This window comes from Amyelois transitella, chromosome 26 (assembly GCF_032362555.1).
Source record: "Amyelois transitella isolate CPQ chromosome 26, ilAmyTran1.1, whole genome shotgun sequence".
NCBI classification, from domain to species: Eukaryota; Metazoa; Arthropoda; class Insecta; order Lepidoptera; family Pyralidae; genus Amyelois; species Amyelois transitella.
The window spans coordinates 2,440,897-2,463,953 of NC_083529.1; the positions used below are offsets into that span (position 1 = coordinate 2,440,897).

General features: G+C 33.8%; 1 protein-coding gene across 9 annotated transcripts in view; it reads right to left on the minus strand.

Annotated features, from left to right (window-relative positions):
- Nucleotides 1–19,710, minus strand: part of LOC106138504 (multiple C2 and transmembrane domain-containing protein) — a 30,479-nt gene extending 10,769 nt beyond the window's left edge. For 2 of the 9 annotated variants that reach the window (XM_060951754.1, XM_013339667.2), the window contains exons 1-4: nt 8,442–8,636; nt 1,272–1,779; nt 1,154–1,195; nt 603–759 (exon numbers count right to left, since the gene is read on the minus strand). In XM_060951754.1, coding sequence (XP_060807737.1) covers nt 603–759; nt 1,154–1,195; nt 1,272–1,705 — 633 coding nt within the window. In that variant the 5' untranslated portion in view covers nt 1,706–1,779; nt 8,442–8,636. Of the gene's footprint in view, nt 1–602; nt 760–1,153; nt 1,196–1,271; nt 1,886–8,441; nt 8,644–10,307; nt 10,500–12,966; nt 13,122–14,360; nt 14,473–18,239; nt 18,338–19,592 lie in introns of those variants that run through there. The other 7 variants (XM_060951755.1, XM_060951753.1, XM_060951756.1 and 4 more) reach the window with 6 other exon arrangements.
- Between the last annotated feature and the right edge of the window lie 3,347 nt (nt 19,711–23,057).

The window sequence follows — 23,057 nt, forward strand, 5'->3', positions numbered from 1 at the left end:
TTGTGGCGAATTAAAAAGAATTGTTAATTACTTTTAGTAAATATAAACATAGGTACCTACATCTAATTATATAAAAGGGGAAGTGAAAGACTGACTGGCATATTAGCCCAAACCGCTGGGTCAAAAGATTTGAAATTTGGCTCTGGCATATAAGAGTAGGTTCTTAATGTGGTCTAGACGTGCGCTAAGAGGGGATTTTTTGTCTTACGCGTGAGTCTACTAGTACCTACATAAGTCTTATATGATTTACTTTCCAGGAAGGAATAAGTTTCGTTACGTAGGCCTTATCCTTGGATAAATTTTTATTATTTGTTTTAGTTGTAAAAAAAAGAATTGTTATCAAAGTAACCATATTTTATGTTTCATATGAAACAGCGAAAACTATTAGAATAAAAAAATTACCGCGATAAACGTTCTACAATAAGCCGGATCGACAAATTATGAGGTTGTTTATAGAATGTTCATCTTGAGATAAAAATAAAGTCAATGTAAATAATTAATTACATAAACGCATAGATATTTATTGAAATGTTAATAACAGACATCCAAGTAAGTCTATCACAATAAAGCCACAACACCACCACCAAATGAAACACTTCTACCCTATGAATCTTATCTCCTCCACTTTTGAAAGTTGGGAAGCGGTTTCCAAATTTCTCTATCAATTCTGTGCAAGTATTGATCGCTGTTGGTATATCCAAATTGACACGACCATCTGGAGGGAGACTGCCTGCTCGAGGTCTTATTTCTGATGTAGTTCTGTCATGAAAAATAAAAGAAAACACAAATAAATAAAGTAGATACTAAAATAAGAAATTGAAGTTATAATTAGGACATCTATAAATGTAAGCGCATGTGCTGTAATATTTAAGTAAATAAGGTTAAAGAATAATAATGACAAAACTGTAATTAAACACAAAACTAAATAAATATCATCTAACTTTATATGATCTCAACAATTATTGTAATTTTTTTGTTTAATAAAGAAACGAATAATATTGTCATCGAGCCAGATCTATAGTCTATATAGTTAAGCTGTGATCATAATAGTAGGTAGCTTATGAAACTTATGATTAACATTGACTTTGGAGATATCTACATAAGCTGTGCTTTTAGTGCGGTAGGTGCAGTAACACGAACAGTTACATCTTACTTCGATGGAGTTAATATTGACACTGCCACTTCTGCTACCGCACTGAGAAATAAATGAACAAACTTTAACAACTGAAATAGAAAATCATTACTAGTGATGATTATCAAATAAGAAGTACCTTTCATCACTAGAAGTAACGCCTGACAGGCAAGATTCACTGGAACTTCGGACAGTGTCTTCTGTGTAGCTCAAATTAAAAGCAGAGAGACATTTCCTTATAGGACTTCCGTCATTTCTTTCAATAGACAGAAAATTCTCACAAACATCTTTTGGATCACTATGAGGATCCACATTTAGTACAAGAGAAGGTATAGCATTCAGTAGTTCAGAGTTAATTGAACAAACACCTATACTTTTACCATCTTCAGCACTATCAACAGAACTCTTGTCTTCAGACAAATGCGAAATGAATCTGGTTATCTTTGATTTCTCCATTTTATTGTGCACTTGGTCTTGAAAATCTTCTACGGTGTCTTGGATTTTCTCTTGCAGTTTCATGAATCGATTCTTCAGTTTGTCCATCTTCTTTTCTGATTTTATATCTTTTTCCATTTTTGTTAATCACTTTCGTATTCATCAACGCTTTTGTTATGTAACCTAAATTTATTTAATTCTTAGAGTTACTTCTGAGAAATTATCGTTTATGTTAGTCGTGTATTCACGGTAAAATATTTCACGGAAAAGTGTATTTTTGTAGGTGAATTATTCATGGAATGACGAAGAAATAAAAGTTTCCGACTAGAAATTACCTCTAGAGAAGTTAAATTACTTTTAGGCTTCTTAGTTTAAGCAAAATGCAAAAAATTGTTAATTTCTGGAAGGTTTTTAATATTGTCCAAAAAATGAGAAATGGAAAATGATATTTAAAAATAAATATGACGTAACTACGAAGATGGAAAAATTTTTTAGAAGTGCTCTTGGGGATTTGTCTCTTATTAATTAGTAATTTCATTGTCCAAGATGGGGGATGGTGGTAAAAGGCAAAGCAAAGTCTCTAGCTACTTAAAAAATGTATAAATTTATTTGAAGCTTCACACTTTAATATTATGGCTCCGTCGTTCAACAAAACGATGATGTTGCCATTTCATTTTGTTGAAAAATATTTTTACGGTTGTTGTATTTAAGTAATTACCTACTGAGTACCTGTATTTTTTTACTTCTATGGATCGCTATACAATTTGCCATCATGATAAAACCGCAATCGAAAAGATATCAATTAATTATTCCTGCCAGTTAACATACACATACCCTCTAATTTTAACTCCTCCCAAGAAATTACTAATTCAATGAACGTAACGCATAATAAATTATCTCAGTGTTTTATCAAGAACCAATTTTCATTATTTCAAATTTGTTTGAAATGGCCCGTAGACCAAAGTTAAACGGAACGAGCCAAGGTTACTCGTATTTGAGGTGAGAACAATATGAAACATGCCGACTATAAAGGTAGTATAATCATAGACAAAAGTTTTACAACTGAATGAATAATAATTAGCTTTAAGCCCACGGCTCCGTTAGCGTCATAAGTAAGTACTCTATATCCTTCTCCGATCTCCACACTACAACTAAACTCCACGCAAAACTAAAATGAATAGATTTTAACTATCTTCAATAATTATTTTTTTTTATCAAGATCGAAATTCATCACCTACATCAATTTTGTAAACATTTTTGTTTTGTTTTTTATTGTAAGTATTACGAGTATGTATATCAAGCCCTATCAAGATCGATCAGCTATTCAACCAATTTGTAGTAAAAAATATTGCACGTTAAAATTTTCGTAACGAATTAAAATACACACTAAGTCCTTACATGTAAATATCACTTTGCAATATATCGCTCGAATTGCTGATGCCCCAAGTGAATAATGTAGCATTGATGACGATGAGTTAAATATAGCACGGATGATAATAGATATCTCAATTTGTAATAGGATGTTTAACAATATCCAATATGGGTTAAGCGGAGGTCAGCCGGAAGTCGATTCGTGTGAAAGCCTGACTTAAGTACTCAACCAATCATGATTTTTTTTGTTGCATTTTAAAAAACGATTTCGATAATTTGGGTCTCTGTCTTTATGCGTATGTAGGCTATCTTTAAACCTACACAATGGATTCTGTTGCAGTTTTTTAATAGATAGAATGATATAATAAGAAGATTTAAAAGTATAAACGCTACCCGCTAAGTAGTTTAAAAAAGATTCACACGAGACCAAAAATCTATCTAGCTGGATCCCACCCACGTAACAATATTTTCAGCGCCGCCTGCGCATAACTGTTGGCCCCGTTGGTCTAGTGGTCACCATGTTTGACTATCACGTTAACTTTTTAGGTTCAACTCTGAACCTACTACATTTTTTTAATAGAAAAATAATACTTTTTTGTGCAGGTACATAGACTAGGAAAACAAGAAACTTTTTTGTGGATTTTCGAATGTTATTTGAAATAAAAAAAAATCTCTGTCGCCCAGGTATAATTTTAACGTTCAGTGAACTCAAATTTTATCGAACGGTGAAGATAGGGGCTGAACCTTGGTCGGGAGGCGAAATGATGCATTATTCAACAAATGAGGTTGCTCAATGTGCGAAAGTTTAAGCCCGAATTTACATAAAGTGTATAGTATACTTAGTATACTTACCAGACTTGACTTTGCTATCTTTTACCCGTGGTTTCATGCGCTTAAACCATGTTATCATCGTGGGAATTTCAGAAAATCTACTTTATCTATTGTTAACTTTTCAATATGTGAAGAATACAATAAAATATTTCTTTGGATTCTTTAGGACACAGGCAGCATTGTCAACATTTTTTATCAATATTTCAATCAATATAGTTTTATTTCTGAAAACAGGTTACACTGGTTTTACAATTTGCGCAGTTCTGTGCTTCCCGGCTTTAGGCGTACAATCGTCTAATTCCATTAACCAAGGCTAATTATACAATTTATCATTTACAAAGTCAAATTGGTATCAGATAAATGCACTGTCGTAGTGCATTTCAAACCGTAAAGGCTATGTAAAAAAGTATAAACAAATGTCTCAATGCCTATTTAGAATGTTGGCTTTGTCTACCCCGTAAAGGATAAAGATGTGATTATAATTAATGTATGTAAAAACAGTAGGCACCACAAATATATTTCTATATCTATTTGAGTAACACTGCCACATCCTTAATTACCAATTAAATTGTTTTCAAATTGAAAACAACATTGAATCAATACTATCCATTACGTTAACAAATGGACAATCTTGGCATTCGTCTTTTATTTAAAATTAATTGGATACTCTAAGTTTAACCCTGACCTGAGAGCTATTGACAAAATTAAATGTCTTCAGCAATATTTTCTATATCCGAAGGTATCTACTAATGGATATGATAATATTTTTTTTTATTTTTATATTTATGTACATCAAGGAAAACAAAATTAGAACTTAAACAAAAGAGAAATTCAGTACAAGTGTTTTTGTTCGTCTTTCACTCTTAGTGAAATTAGACGTTAGAGAGAGGAAATAAGGGAAATTCTCTCTTGAGTGCAGTGCTAGTCGACTTAGGCAACCTGTGTGTCAAATATCAAATTTCTAGACTTAGCAGTTTGGGCTGTGTGTGCGTTCTCTGTCATTCAGTCACACAGTAACGGAATAGTTCAATAAACTATACATACATATAATCACGTCTATATCCCTTGCGAGGAAGACAGAGCCAACAGTCTTGAAAATACTGATAGGACACGTTCATCTGTTTAGCTTAATGATACTTGTAGAATTGAGATTAGAATAGTGTCGGGTTGCTAGCCCATCGCTTAAAAGAAGAATCCCAAGTTCAATATACTATATATATGTATATATACCTATAAATACTATTCTTCGTGAAAAAACTCCTGCCTGTGACACCGGAGATTTATATATATATTATATATAAGTATATAAATTTATTACAAGTCAAGTAACTATGTGACTTACGTGCTTATAATGATAGTCAGTTTCTTCGCTAATTGTAATGTCCTTGCGATGTATACTGTGCGATAATGCACCAACTAATGATAGCCATAAGCTATTTTGAAAAGGTATAACAAACGCATATAAATATACAGCCACAACAAACAATATTGGTTCTGCTTACCCCGTAAGGGAAAGAAACGTATGTTATATGTGTGCGATAATGTTTTCTCCAAAAATATCACAAATTTTACATTCTTTTACAAACATACAAATAATCACGTCTTCCATTACGGGTAAGACAAAGTCATTAGTCTCGAAAAGAGTGAAAGGCCATGTTTAACTGTATGACTTAAAGTAGAATTCTAAGATTACTAGCTTTTCCCTTAGTCTCAGTATACTACATCCATGGGAAAGAGAAGTGGTTCTATTTAAAGTGACGGCAACTAAACGGCACTAAAACACTCTTTCACAGGCAGATATAAAGGTATCAATCGTGTTAAAGCAAATTAGTTTCACATTGTATTTGTCTTAATTGCCTCGGTCCGCGATTAACAGTTTGTTTTAATTTCTTCTAGGCGATATGAAAAAAGTTTTTCTTGCCCGTAGCTCTCGTTTTTATGATTACTGTTATCAGGATCAAACAAAGTTTTACGGCCCAATAAAATGATCCAGGAAAATAGGCCACAATATAACAAACAATATCAATCTGTATAATGTGCTAACTTAGGTTTTGTTATATTTTTTTCTTTTGTCGTTTAGTCTATGGTTGAACCTTGAACCCAGCCGGCTAAGGGGTTATGCTCAATTCAACAAATTTGGGGATTCGTTTTTTATTTTTTATAAGTAAGTACTTATTCCAAAAACAGACTCATTTTTATGAAATTCAGGACAGCGACAGCAATATTATAAAAAACCTTTACCTTTACCCACACTTATTGGAAATTGTTTCGGGACCGGAGTTTCGGATTACGATAATAATAGGTATTATATTATTAAAATCATAATTCAACAGATCATTAGCGCCATTTTCATTTTAAAGAATATAGGTACAGTAACCGGCATGAAAGTAGAATTCTTCTAGTTAGCGGGGACGCCGCGCTGAATTTTTTTTATGCATTATTGCCACTGCGTATTTTGTAAATGTCTAATTCTAAGGTTTGCTTATTTCCCGGGTATTATATCTGTTGCCGACACAAAGGTGGCGAAGAAACCTGAAAAGCAGTACGTTAAATAACTGCTGTATGTACAAACAAACACAATCGCGACTAAAAATATCTAGGTAATATACTTGCCAATATTAACATACATACATATGGTCACGTCTATATCCCTTGCGGGGTAGACACAGCCAACAGTCTCAAATAGACTGAATGGCCACGTTCAGCTATTTGGCTTAATGATAAAATTGAGATTCAAATAGTGACAGGTTGCTAGCCCATCGCCTAAAAAAGAATCCCAAGTTTATAAGCCTATCCCTTATTAACCTGATGGATTACGTGCCAGGATACATTTATCTAGTCTCTTATATTTTTATTAGGAGAATTAATAGTAATTGTACTTCACTATACATTATCTAAGTACACAAATACCTATTCTGATAAGTACCTAAACTAACTTCTCCGTAAGAATTTTGCCACTTATGTTTTACGTAGGCTACCTATATACCTGAGAATTTCGAGTAGGATACGTAATAATTGAATAATAACAAGGTCGATAATTTAATTTGGGAATGATAATTTCATTAGGTGTTGTCTACCTAATCGTTTTGTTTACAAAACGGTCAAGTTTTGTGACTCCATCTTTTGCTTTATTCACATTTATCGCTCTTTATATGAACAAGAGTGCGATTTAGGTAGGTATAGAAATAAGAATAATACATACATTTAATCACGTATATTTAGACTTTAATTCAGATTTTTAGTTTCCTCCTACCCTAAGGTCGACTGGAAGAGATTGCTTTAGCGATAAGTCCGCCTTTGCACCTTATTACCTGTGGTTTTTTTTTCTGTTTTTCTTTTTCTTATGGTGCAATAAAGAGTCTATACATCTACATATATCCCCTGCGGGGACACATTTAGCTGTATGGCTTAATGATAGATGTAAGATTCGAATAGCGTAAGCTAATATTTTAAATACATTATACAGTATTTGATAAAAAAAAAACTCAAATTTTTGCTAGTGACTGTACTTTAACTAGAACGGTTTTTGTGGTAAACCACTATAACGGCTATGAAGACCTTATAAGTCTATCGTATGACATTCAAAGATAAAGGTACTAATAGAGTAGGTATATAGACACTTAACTAACACCAAACGGTTTATGTTGACTTATGCTGAGGCAGAGCCTTTCGGGAACTCCGTTTATTTTGTACTTTTATGTCTTTTTTTTGTATGGTGTTTGTCGAATTATTTTACTTAAAGCCACAGTATGAGGTACAGCCCCCTCAGAGTAATTTGACTCTCCATTTGGTTTTAATTTGTATGAAGTGAGGTCATGAGTCTCTGCAGACGACTGTACGTGCCTATATTAAATTTTTACATACTTATTAAAGTGAAAAAATATGAATGACAGAAAGAAGAATAGTCTGCTCTTAAATGTAAGAAGAAGGTTAAAGTGAGGAATGTGATGATATAGTTAGGTACTATTTGAATCTCTATTTATTAATTAAGCCATAATAGCTTTTTTTAAATTGTATACATATCTAGCGAAAAAATAGCGTAGTATTGGTTACATATCTACATAGGTTGAGTTTAATTTTGTTTGGGATGAAAGTTGGTTTTGCGAGTTCAATGTTAAATCCAATAACTAGTACCTAAACTTGCTGACGTTAATGCGTATCATTTTAAGAGTGACCTCTTCTAAGTAAGATTATCATTATCAAAATGACATCATTATAAAATGCATTGATTTAATCCGAGATTAAGCCATCTAATATTTCACTAGCTAGGTAGGTACCTATATTTTTTTTTCATCACTGTTTGGCAAAGGACTCCACCCTTATTATTCTAACTAAAATACAATGTTTTTATTTTATAATATTGTTTATTCATGTATCATTTATTCTATAAAAAGAAAAAAGAGCATTGAATATTATGTTCCTAGTTTTTTTCCTCTAAGGTTTAGTTAAAGTTAAGTGTACAAGAAGTTGACCTAACCTAAAAACCTTGCCGGTTAACTGATTTCGAGAAATAACTCAATTTTGTGCGTAAAAAAGAACTCAGTCATCTCATCAACCAATACAGACACATAAAAACAATTTAACCACTCGAGGTATATAAGTATAAGAAATTTCAAAATAATAAACAAAACACTGTGAATACACGAAGGTAAAAACGAAAAAAAAAACAAACGCATAAATCCTGGCCGAATGATCGGACGCGTTCGACAATGGCATAAATTTAACTTTTTTAAACACCCAATACCGGCCAGTACGCGCACCACTTGTTTTGTATATCTCTCATAGAGATTTATTTATTTTTCTTTTTAATCTGTGAATTCTGTTTTCGCGCGAACTGAGATGAAAGAATACGCGTGCGGCCGCGACCAGCGCGGTTTAAAACTAAAATCGTGTTTTCCTTCGATGCTGTGAATTATTGCGAATCTCTATTTAGGTATTGTAGTAGGTACGTATGAGTCAGCCTGTAGCTAGACTCTTGGGTATAAGAGGTAAAATTTTGCTGTGCGAAATTCTTCCATTGCAAAGGTTAATAGGTATATAATTGTCAAAGGTCGATGAACTCATGAACTTTTATTTCCCTCTACCATGCCTAATATCTCGATGCCAAATGGTACAAAGGCATTTCTAAAACCATAATTTACCTTATTTAAATTGCTTACTTAGTTTAAACAGAAACAAAGATAACTATAAAACGGAAATTCAAACAAACTGTGAATACCTAGGTAGGTATAGGTAGGTACCTACATATAATTCCCAAAATTAATAAATTCATGACACTAAGTATAAAATCCTTACATAAAACCTAATAGGTACCTACTTCTTGTTTAAAATCTATTATCAAATAAATACAAAACTTTATGTAAGTAGATAGATATAGTTATACTGATATCCACAGCTAATATCCATTCAGACTAACATAACTATAGAAAAACTAATGCTGATCCAATAACAAAAAACAAACAAAAATAAAAATCAAAACATCATCAATCAATTGTCAAACTCTAATGAATCGATTATGGCTACCACTCGATTACAAAGAAAACATTCAATTACCAACTTTTCGCTTATAAAAATAACGTCTATTTTTGCTTAGACGCACGCTTAAGTAATAGTTGCTACATACTCTTGCATTGTTCACAGTTGAGGGAATACGGTCTGCAACGAGTAGTTTATGATTCAATGTGCATTTTGGTACCTACATAGTTACCTATTACAAAAGGGATAGTTACACCATTTTGTTCCATCTAGATATTCGAATAAAAATAACGTTTTCAGTCCTTATCGTGTAAGTATGTGGGTTTTTAATCATATATACAGAGGAAACATTGTCAAAACTGGCTTTAATAGGTGCCACAAAATTAATAGGATAATATCTATGGTGACTATGTGCGTGGCGTGAATGTGCAAGTGAATCATGTTTTCCTTCGCCGTAAGAGCAAACAAAAAAATTTAAGTAAACCAAAAAAAAAAAATTATCTTTGGTACATGGCCTTCTTAGATTTCACTTGAGTACATATTCTACATCAAATTAGGGCAAAAATACCTACATTTTTTGTATGTATGTTTGTAACGATAACTTTTGAACCGTTGGTCTGAAATGTCTGTCATGAGAAATAAAAAAATTGTAAATAGAATTTTTATATTCGTAGGGCATTTAAATTGGTCAAGTACTTTTTACAATTTTGTACAAGACAATTTGACATAATAATTCGATTTAATTTATATAATTCTTATTTTTGATGTGTGTACTGACATTTTCAATTTTATTTAAATTTTTATGTTGACTTTATTTTATATAAATGTATGTAATTAATTATTGTACGTCTGTAAAGACAGGACTCAGTGGTACTCTATACAATTATATTATCTTTTTACCTGTGCTCCACAATAAATAGATTTGATTTGATTTGATTTGATTTGTCAAAACTTAAAGCGTTCCCGAGTTCTAAGTTTGCTGCGAACTTAGTATCTACTTTTTGTATTAAATACCGCAACTGAAACTCAATAGAAGAGAATATGGAGCTAAAATTTATCTCACCTGTTCTTTATCTTCCTGTGACCTCGGCATCAACGTAACATTCAGGACAATCTCCCCCATATCCTGGTGAGGCTTGTTGTGGTCTCGCAGACATAGCACCAGGTCCTGGGTACGGCCTAACTCAAGAGCCGTGAGGTCCAAGTGACAGGAACCCATGAAGTCATCTTGGAGACCCCAATCGTAGTCGAAAACCTAAGTGAAATTGTATTTATTAATTAAAAAGATATCAGAGAAAAGACTGAGTTGGGATACGCACTTTTTAATAGGACCACTTTTTAAAATATATATTTCTTAGTTGGGGAAGACATAAGTATAGTTTAAGACGTAGGTACAAATATGAAATTGAGTGTCAGGATAAGGAACAGCGAGATAAGGGAATGTTGTGATGTGAAAGAAGATGTAGTTACAGGAATAGAAAAGGGTATGTTAAGATGGTTCGGTCATGTGGAGAGGATGAATGATAGCAGGTTGACTAAGCAGATATACAAGGAGAGTGGGAAGACCTAGACGAACGTATCTTGATCAAATTAAGGACGTCCTGGTAAAGGGTCAGGTCAAAAGTACCCGAAACCGCCGAGCTTGTATGAAGAGAGTTATGAATGTGGATGAAGCGAAGGAAGTATGCAGAGATCGTGGCAAGTGGAAAGATGTAGTCTCTGCCTACCCCTCCGGGAAAGAGGCATGATTTTATGTATGTATGTGTATGTACAAATATTTCATCCCAAAAAGATACAAAATACCAAGTTATTAAGCTTCCACGTTGGTCTGCTATAGATAATGAAGTGAAAAAGAAACATACGCGAGTTCCACGCCAACGAAAGGAAATGCTCGTAAACTTTAGATTCCTCTTTTAAGCGATGGGCTAGTAACCATATTATATTCTTATTTTATTTGAGTTATTTTACATTATTGTATTTAATGCACGAAGAATAATGTAACTATCATATACCTAATCACATTTACGATTAAAACTCTTTACTTTAAACTAAGTAGTTTTCGTCCACAGCTCTGTCCGCGTGTGTCTAAATGTTATTTAAACTTTGTAAATTTGTAAGAAGTGTCAAAATATGTTATCCTACTGCAAAGAGGTTATAAAAAAACAACCTTAATTTTTAATATTTTTTGTTACATCTGAAAGTAACCGACTCGTTCGCTGTTCAAGTCTATTGACCTTGTCTACCCAGTTACGGAAAAGACGTGGTACTCATTTGTATCCTTTTGCACAAAACCTACAATATTTCGGGATGCGATAGGCACGTGACTAGATTCTTAACTACCAAAACATAATGAAGGGTTCAAATTCTTCTCGCGTACATTTGGGTCAATTAAGAAATATTTTCAGGAGATTTACTACGGCAGCCCAAAAATCTGGTTAGGTTTCCAAAAAAAAAGGTTATTTTGATAAAATTTTATATTTATAGTACGTAGAATTATTAAAAAAGGACCCTGAAAGCTGCTGCAAAAATTACATACTATCTGTTTCTAAATAATGAAATTAATTAAATACGTTTCTCGTTTTTAAATTTATTTAAGAAATTATTATGTTATATATAAACTCTCAATGTTTATTCCATCTTATTGTTAATTCCAATTTAATGTAGTTCCATTTACTAATCGAGCTCTCCATACCGTTGACTCATGTGGATTAGGTATATCTGTGTATTTTTTTATTTAATCATAAATAATAGAAAACAATTTTTACGATAATAATCAATTCAGTTTTTGTTCTGAACCAACATACCACCTTATTAATCTGCAAGATCGTCTGATCTGTTATCCACTTGATAAAATGAGCTCGTCTGAAATTCTATAACTTTGAGTGGCTGAGAGACACTTTAACATAAGAGGTAAAACGAGAGAGCTAGACTTGCCTTCAAAGACAATATGGCTGACGATACGGTACTTATAATCTTGGGGGAGTCTACTGTTTGTCAAAGGAAATCTTCCGTCTTTGAGCTCAAGTAAGTGGAAAATGAAATCATAGTACTTATAAGATGAATGGCTTTTTTCGCCATGATGGTTAGTTTGTACTCCTTGAAATATAATAAATACATACATACATACATGTATTCACTTCTTAAAATACTGATAGGCCACGGTCAGCTGTTTGGTTTAATGGTAGAATTGAGATTCAAATATTGACAGGTTGCTAGCCCATTGAAATCGAAAAGAAAAATCCCAAGTCTATAAGCCTATCCCTTAGTCGACTTTTACGAAATCCATAGGAAAGAGACGAAGTGGTCCTATTCTTTTTTCTATTAGTGCCGGGAACCAATAGAAAAACATAGGACCACTTCGGCAAACACAAATATGATCAAGAACAAAATGATCTTTCGAAGGAATTTTAGGGGATTTTGGAATGAGTAGGCAAGAATTTTGTAAATGATGGCCAGAGTTATTCTAAGGAGGCGTAAAATGTATCGATGGAAAATTGGGAAACTTTTACCAGCATACCTGAAATATGTCTACAAATCAAAGAAAAATTTAAATATTCCAACAATATTTTTTTTTGTTAAAGGCGACTTAAAAAAGAACAAAAATAATTGAATACTACCTAGGCGATTAGTGGGTTAGAACATAATCTACCTACATCAATTCCTAGAGCCTCCTCCCTTTTTTTGAAATCGGTTAAAAAGCAGTAGGTACCCACACTACCCACCTTAATTTGCACTGGCTGGAATGGATCTTCAATAGGCACCGTGAACGCCTCGTCCCACACTGGATTAAGGTCCCTGTACACGATTTTGGATTTATGAAGCAATCGCCCACCAGCCTTGAACTTCACGTAGGGATCACTCGTTCCTGATAACAAACCTGGCATTCGAACCCACAAAACTATGTTAGAAGAGGAAGAAGCAGAAAATAAAGAAAATTAAAATTAAAAAGGTTTATCTAAAAAGGATCTTAAGAAAATTTATTTATATAGCTTTTATTGATTGATAATACAAAAACCTATATTAAAAATTACAAATTGTAAAACGCAGTCACACAATAGTGGAGATTAAAATGTTTCAGAAGTTAAAACATAGTCACAAGGTATTGAGAGTTATTGAGATATTTTTGAATTACTTAAGGACGTCAAAAATTCTCGAAAAATTTCTAAATAATCATCTTATGTATAATTTTTTAAAAAGTAAGTAAACTATGTGGAATTTTAAAAACTAGTTAGGTTACGTGTACATTTATCATGATATTCCTTAAATTATAAGAATATATTAATAATCTCGATTGAAAAGTGATAATAAAATTCCAAATTTATGGCAAAAGCAATAAATATTATGAAAGGTGAACATAAAAAACATGCAAATAAAATTAAAAGATAAACATAATATTTCATATACAATAATTGTTTGTGTCTGTGTTTGAAGTATATTACATAGGTATTTCAAAAGATAAAAATTTGCAAGTTTTATATAAATTAAAGGATGCTCGGAATATTTGCAAGTAATAACATACCATAAATTCATTTTAATTAATAATACAAATAGATAAGATATTCTATTTACCTACATACGATTTTAATTTAGTGTTAATAAGTGCTGCAAAGGCTTATTCAGTGTCGTGTAGGTGTGAGTTAAAAAAATTAAGTGCATTTGTAAGAGTTGCTCTTTACATGCTTAGCATTTATATTTTAATTTTTTTTTATCAATATGTTTCATTATAATTTTCTGCTTGTTTGCTAAATAAGTTCTTATCGCGGTTTACGTTGAATCGCTATTATTTTTATATCTTCATATTTAGGTGAAAAAGTTGGCAATGAAGAAGTACAAAAAAAAAACTTATTTTTAAAAACTTTCGTGTTCGTTTTATAAACTTATTTTCTGACATACAGAAAAATCTGTTTTTAAAAATAAAATAAAAAAAAAAGTTTTATATGTCTGAAAACATTTAATCACAACAAAAATACAATTCATAACTAAAAAACTCTTGTTCAATTTTGATGTGTACCATTAGAAATTAATGATTTCACATTCTGTCGTAATGTATTTTTACTGAAACCTTACAAATGCACTCCCAAACGTATTAGCTCTTTGCATCTTGACGAGAACTCACCGTTTTTGTCCATAGCTACTAGGTTTTGGCCTCTCTTTAAATGTATCCTAAGTTGGAAGAACGAATGTTGCCTTAGCTGTTGCTCTCTTAGCCTTTGTCCTTCGTCTGGTTCCTTTAAAAAAAAATGAAGATTAATTGATACAAAATTAATTTTTGATTGCCTTAAAAATCAAATTAGAGACTTGTTTTTTTTTTAAATGTTTAATACCCCAAATTTTGGGAGTCGACGCCGGACACGTAACATACAAAAATCTATACTAATATTATAAAGCTGAAGAGTTTGTTTTGTTTGTTTGTTTGTTTAAGCGCGCTAATCTCAGAAACTACTGAACCGATTTGAATAATTCTTTCACTGTTAGATAGTCTATTTATCGAGGAAGGCTATAGGCTACATTTTATCCCGGATTTCCTACGGGAAACGTCAACAATGCAGGTGAAAGTTGAATGAGTCGGCCATCTGCGAGCTTTCCACGCGAACGCTGCGCAAACCAACAAAGATATAGTAAAACAATGTACTAAAGATGTGAAGTACTCATTTTTTGCCACAAAAAAGTCCGCGAGAGCATATATCTATCTCTTAAGGTTTACTTACAATAACCACTTTTATGTTCATTTTTAAACGGTTTTTTTAAGATTATTTTTTCATTATAGGTAAACATAAGTTATTTTGAAACCAATTTTCTTTAATTCAGTATTAATCCTTATCCAAATAAATATGTTTATTACTTTCGGCTTTTCATGTAGACTAAAATTATATAAATCAGACGAATAGGTTTTGAGATATAGTCGTTATAAGCAATTTGCAGCGAAACATTTAATACGGCGAACCAGAGCGTTCCTTTCTAATACGCGTGACCGCGTGACCCTATAATTGATAAAGCCGAGGATATTTGCAAAAATAAATATGATGCTCAAAATAACTATTCCACGCGGACGAAGTCGCGGGCACAGCTAGTGAGATCATATAACTAGAGTATATTTGATCTTTCTTTTTTACTGCCAGTACATACCTACCTACTTATTCGTAACTAGTGATTGAAGTCAAGTAAAACTCCCCTACTAGATGTAAATATACCTATACATATACCTAATCACGTCTTTATCCCTTACGTGGTAAACAGAGCCATAACGGTCTTGAAAATACTAAAAGGCCCATTCATCTATATTTAATGGTGTTATTGAGATTCTAAAAGTGACAGGTTCCTAATTCATCGTTTTAAAGAAAAATTTCAAGTAAATAGCCTTTCCCTCGATTGACTTTTACAATTTACACGGGAAGAGACGCAGCTAAATACAATAACCTTTAAAAAAAGGACTATTATTAATAAGGTATTGTAATGTCGGTTTGGAATGGTATTTTAATTCCTTCATATTATTAAGAGCAATATCGCCAGAGCTACATTTGTTAGGTAGATTTTGACAGGAAAAAATACTTATATGTGCCGTGTGGTTCCCGGCACCAACAGAAAAAGAATAGGACCACTCCATCTCTTTCCCATGGATATCGTAAAAGGCGACTAAAGGATAGGCTTATAAACTTGGGATTCTTCTTTTAGGTGACGGGCTGACGACCTGTCACTTTATATGAATCTCAATTCTATCCAGCTATAAAGCAGCTGAATTTGGCCTATCAGTGTTTTCAAGACTGTTGGCTCTGTCTACCCCGCAAGGGATATAGACGTGATTATATGTACATATATGGATGTAGGTTATAATAACTTTTCAATGACATAATGAATGAATCAGTTATTTCGCTACCTTTTATACCTTGAAAGAACACATAGAACGAAAGAACACAATACATGTATCGCATTGGTAAGTATTTTACCCATGTCAATACGTAGTCACAGCCATCCTTCCTAACCTTAATAATTTAATGGTTGAATTAATAAATGAAATGAGTCTCATAAACTTAGTATCATTATACTTATACTTGCTTGTACCTTGTGACCTTTATGTTAAGGTTCATAAAACGGAGAGATCGTGTAGGCGAATTAGCTTTGAAAATAACTTGAGTATCTTTAGTTACGAGTTTCTGTATTAAAAAAAATATTGTGCTATTTTTGGGAATTACTTTGTCCAACAGTGTTCTTTATTCTGTCGAGGGGTATATATTCAATTTGGTGACTTTCTTGGGAAAGATCAGGTCAAGCGTACCCTTTATGGACCCTTGCATCACTGATGAATGTGGATGAAGCGAAAGAAGTATGCAAGGATCGTGGCAAGTAAAAAGGTCCTATAGTCTCTGCCATCACTTTCGGCAAAGAGGTTTTCATTTTAATATACATACATACATAATCATGCCTCTTTCCCGGAGGGGTAGGCAGAGACTAAATCTTTTCACTTGCCACGATCCCTGCACAATTCTTTCGCTTTATTCACATTAATAACTCTTTCCATTAAAACTCATTGGTTTAGGATACTATTGGCTTGATTATTCGTCAGGACATCCCCAATTTGATCAACGTGTTAGTTAAAAAAATACATACATACATATAATCACGTATATATCCCTTGCGGGGTAAACAGAGCCAACAGTCTTGAAAATACTGATAGGCCGTGTTCAGCTGTTTGGCTTAATGATAGAATTGAGATTCTAGTAGTGACAGGTTGCTAGCCCATCATCTAAAAGAAGAATCCCAAGTTTATAAGCCTATCGTAAAAAAATATTTCTGTAAATTTCCACTCAGTCCAATATGTAATATAATAATGTATATGTAATACGAATCAAGCATTGGTAAATATATAAGCTCTTTATCATCCGGATATCACATATCACTGTCGGATTCAACAATGTCGGTTGAAGGTTCGAGTGGGAAGCTTATCCAGTGATAGGCTAAATTTATTCGAAGCTAAAACAAGGTCTTTATTAAACACAGCTTTTTTTCATAGTTTTATTTGTGCTGTGTGGTTTTAACACTTATTATACACTCACACACACGGGAAAAAAAGTAATAGGGCTACTCACATCTCTTTCCCATGGATGTCGTAAAAGGCGACTAAGGGATAAGCTTATACACTTAGGATTCTGTTTGTAGGCGATATAGGCTTGTCTGCGCCTCAGTGGAGCGGCAGCTTAAGCCTGCTCAATATTGGTGTACTATAAAATTTGTGTTATCTTATCGTGAAACTTTATCTATGTTTTTAAAAAATCAATCTTTTTCAAGGCCCATGTAGTTAGCTGCCTACATCAGTATAAGAACAGAACCTAATTCAAATTTGTACTGAACTCGTTATCTTAATATCAATGAAAATGAAAAAATTAAAATGAAAATATTTTATTAGTTTAACAAAGTGGTACAGTATAAACAAGTATTTGTGACCTTCTATTAAGTGAGAAACACCTGTATCAGAAAGCCACGCTCTTCCTTAACAATGGTATTACAGTACCCAAAAACTTAATTCTAGTTTCAAATGTGTAATGTGGATTAATGTGTTCTTCTTATTTTTTTTTTATAAGATCTTGTCTTATACTTGTTATAACTTCACTGGAGGCACGTGGAGCGTCCTCCATTTTATGTATAACCCATTCTGTCCATATTCTTACTTGAAATCCGAGCGCGATTTTTTTAACGTTATCATTGGCATGATATGGATAAAAGTATGCAGGGATCGTGGTAACTGGAAAGATTTAGTCTCTGCCTGCCCCTGGAACGAGGCATTTATTTATGTACATATGTACTAGCTTTTGTCCGTGACTTTTGTGACTTTTGACGTGAAAAAGTAGTCTGTGTTCTTTCTCAGGGACAACTTTATCTCTGTACCAAATTTAATTAAAACCGCTTCAGCCGTTTAGGCGTGAAAGCGTAACAGACAGATAGACAAAGTTACTTTCGCATTTATAATATAAGCAGGAATGTATGTACAATAATATATTACCAGTTGCAGTAACTCGGCAGGAGGTGGTCTCGGATGGTGCGCGGGAGTGCTGGACGTGGACGGCGCAGGGTCGGTTGACTGTCTCGTCATCGATGCATCTGTCAACAAGAGGTTTAGTTTATTAGCCTGTAGAACTACTGTTTCAATTTCTAGTAAGCCTGCCCCGGAGCATGGCATGCACGACGCCGTTTTTATAGCGCGAAAGATTATCGCTGCCATTTTTCACGCCATAATAAAAAGTTCCGTGTGGCTCTAAGCAGTGCAGTGTGGTTCCCGGCATCAATAGAAGAAAGCATAGGACCACTCCATATCTTTCCAATGGATGTCGTAAAAGGCGACTAAGAGCTTTTATACTTGGGGTTCTTCTTTTAGGCGATAGGATAGAAACCTGTCACTATTTGAATCTCAATTCTATCAATATTAGTATTTAAATTACAGTTTTTCTTACGATGTCACCCGTAATTATACACACTAATATTATGAAGTGGTGAAGCGGTGTGCTTATCCATATTTCAAGTTTAAACTACTGAACTGATCTTCATGAAATATTGTATAGGTAAGTTCATTTGGAGTATGGCATAGAGATGGACAACGAGTACTTTTTACAAAGGCGGAACCGCGGAATAAAACTAGTATATCATAAAGATTTATGTCTCCAAGTATGTAATAGTGTATCTATCTTATTGTTATTTAATTCAACCCCAATTGTAGCGGGAGCGATGATTCGGTTCGACCACCACCTAAGGGAAGATCTTCCGCCAGGCTAAGTTTTATGCCTGGGGAACCGCGGCTCTCACAATGTTGTGTCGGAGGTTGTATATATGCTCCATTCCGTGAAATCTTTGCTTGCGCGATTTAGGTTTTTCGCTGTTTTTAACTGACAGCGTCGCGTGATTTTATTTTTGTGACTTGTGGCGCATAGAACACACCATTAAAAAACCGACCGGCACATACATACAAATACATACATTGTTCAGGTTATTCTGCTGTTGACTGTACACACATCAACGTGCAAGAGACAAGCAATCGAGTAAATGCGATTGCAATCACTATCGAATGGAATTTCAATACAAAACGATAATATCGGAAAGCTATTAGGTAAATATCTCATGCTTTATGTATGAAATTGGTTCATCATTTTATGAGATACTAACTTTTGCGCGGGGCTTCGCTTTTTTGCAGTAATTTTGTTTATTTGTTGTCTTTTCACGCGTTATCTTCTCAACCAATGTTTATGTAATTAACAGTCTAGGAAAGGACACAGTATACCTATTGTTCCGGTAAAAACTATTGATCCCGTGGGATTTGCGAGAAAGCTTAATTCGTGCTTCGTACATGACGGAGATTCCTTACCATCTCTTTTCCGAAATAGGCGCATCCTCCGCCACTTCTTCACGGCAGCTTTAAGTTTCTTCATCAGCACACAGTTTAAGAATGCACTTGCGATTCTTTGCCGCCATATTGAACACATTTATCTATGGAAGTCTATATTGGCTGTCTATATTGCTATCTTTGGCTGCAGCCATTACTGCGGATTGTTTTTAGTTTAGAGGTTTAAGCTGAAAGCTGTTTAACACAAATTTGCGTTTTAACAAGCGATGAATATAGGAACGGTTGGCAGATTAATAAATACATTCACGATCCATCCAGTGCCGTGCGGTTCCCGGCACCAATACAAAAAAAAAAGAATAGAACCACTCCGTCTCATTCACATGGATGCCGTAAAAGGCAACTAAGGGATAGACTTATACATTTGGGATTCTTCTTTTAGGCGATGGGCTAACAACCTGTCACTATTCGAATCTCAATGATAGAAATGATTAAGCCAAGCAGCTGAACGAGGCCTATCAGCCTTTTCAAGAATGTTAGCTCTGTCTACCCCGCAATTATATTCGTGATAATGTGTAGGTATGTATGTACGATCCATCCAGTAACTAAGCAATGTCTGTACTTGATATCATAACTACTTATAAAAAAAATAATCATGTAATTTTACTAGTGGAACCCATAAAGTTTATGAAAAGGTTAATATTGCCTATAATTAATAAAATTGCAACTGAGACAAACACATAAAAAAACACGTTAACAACCAATTGATTATTCATAAACTGCCATCAAACTTTAATGACACGAAGGTTCAGCCCTATTGACTAAACCCTGATAGAATATTTTATTGGCTGGGCCGAGCTAAACGAGTGGTAAATCGTCATGTTTACTTTTTATCACTAAAATATCACATACAGATTATTACGTCTATATTTCTTGCGGGGTAGACAGAGCCCAAAAGACTGATAGGCCACGTTTAGCTGTTTGGCTTAATGATAGAATTGAGATTCAAATAGTGTCAGGTTGCTAGCCCATCGCCTAAAAGAAGAATTCCAAGTTTATAAGCCTATCCTTTAGTCGCCTTTTACGACATCCATGGGAAAGAGATAGAGTGGTCCTATTAAATAAATAAATATAAATATATACGGGACAAATTACACTGATTGAGTTAGCCTCGAAGTAAGTTCTAAACTTGTGTTACGAGATACTAACTCAACGATACTATATTTTATAATAAATACTTATATAGATAAACATCCAAGACCCAAGACAATCAGAAAAAGTTCTTTTCTCATCATGCCCTGACCGGGATTCGAACCCGGGACCTCCGGTGTCACAGACAAGCGTAGTACCGCTGAGCCACAGAGGCCGTCAGTCCTATTCTTTCTTTTCTAATGGTGCCGGAAACCACACGGCACAATTTTACAAACTCTCTGATATAATCACGTGTGTATAGACTTGATAAAATGTACATACGTTAATATGTACTACATAAGTAAATAGACTCGCCAATTGGGAGTCAGGAAAAATTACAAGTTGCTTTTTATAAAAAACTAGCTGTTGCCCGCGACTTCGTCCGCGTAACCCACACTAAAAATTACGAAGTTTCATACAAACTTGCAATCCCTATTTCACCCCCTTAGGAATAGAATTTCCAAAAATCCTTTCTTAGTGGATCCCTCCTAATTAAAATCTACCTTCCTGCCAAATTTCATCTTTATTGGCTCAGTAGATTTCGAGATTTTGTGATTCCTAAGTGAGTGTTTTTCGCTTTTATATATATAGATAAATAATTACTAGGAACAGAACAAAACAAATAGATAGATATCCTTTAAGTTCCCGGATTGAAATGGTTATCCCGTGGATAATCCTTGAACCACAGCCAAAAAGTCAAGGCTAACCAGAGATATATCAGAGATTATCCGCACACAAATTGTACAAATAACCCGTAATAAACCATATTTTCTATATCTACTATATATAAAAGAGGAAACTGATTGACTGACATATCATTCAGTCAAAACCGCTGGGCCTAGGGATTTCAAAATGGTCTAATGGTTGCATAAAGAGAAGATTTTGACGGCCTCTGTGGCGCAGCGGTACGCCTATCTGTGACACCGGAGGTCCCGGGTTCGAATCCCGGACAGGGCATGATAGGGAAAAGAACTTTTTCTGATTGGATTTCTGGGTCTTGGATGCTTATCTATATAAGTATTTGTTATAAAATTTAGTATCGTTGAGTTAGTATCTCGTAACACAAGTCTCGAACTTACTTCGAGACTAACTCAATCTGTGAATTGGTCCCGTGTATATTTATTTATGGTCCGAAATTCCTGTTTAGCTATGCCCTTGGACTTTGAATATTTGCTCTGCCTACTCTTCTTTCTTGGCATAAGTCCCGGTGTCTAGAGAGGAGCCCGGGGTGCGCCTTTGACTATGATCCAGGGTGGGCATTTGGCTCGATATACTGTTGACATAATTTTTGTACACAATATGCCTTTCAATCTATGCAATATTGTTTGCTCTGTCTACCCCATCTATACTTATATTATAAAGCTGAAGAGTTTGTTTGTTTCAACGCGCTAATCTCAGGAACTACTGGTTCGTTTAGTAAACTGGTTAATTCTTTTTGTGTTCGATAGACAATAGTCTATTCAATAAATGTATCGAGGAAGGCTTTAGGCTATATTACACCACGCTGCAACTAATAGGAGCGAAGAAATAATGGAAAATTTGTAAAAAACGGGGTAAATTATTCATCTTTGAGGGCTTAAATGATGCCCAAAACAACTATTCCACGCGGACGAAATCGCGGGCACAACTAGTACGGGATAAATTCGTGATTATATGTACATATGAAGATATGTATATGAATATCACAGCTTATATTGAACCCGGAAAACGAAACGAGTTCATTATTTGAGCTTATTTTGTAATCCATCATCTATGTTAACATTCAATTTTTTTTATGAAGATGGGAATCCCTATTTACACAAAAGTAATTCCGTGACGATTACAAAATACCATTATATATATTATATTATGTTACAAAACTCACATCCATAGCTTTGTTTTATTTAAGCTCATTACACATCATTTCACAAACACGCGAACTTCAAGGTATTTGTCTGTTTGCACATTTTATATGGACGACATAATAGCTGTAGTACTTTCAAAGCCACAATGGTTATTTATGAATTTCGACCCCCTATGGCATAAATAATGTACTAGGAGTTTTCATAGGTATTAGTTTTTATTTAAAAAATATATGTAGCATCGTTGAGTTACTCGTAACACAAGTCTCGAACTTACTTCGAGGCTAACTCAATCTGTGTAATTTGTCCCGTATATATTTTTTTTTATAGGTTTTTAAAGATAATGACACTATTCTGTAGGTACACTAACTTTTACCCTGGTATGACTGACGTGTAAATTAAAATTGCCATCATTAATTTATTACTAGATACTTTTTATTTATTTATTTATTTAAAC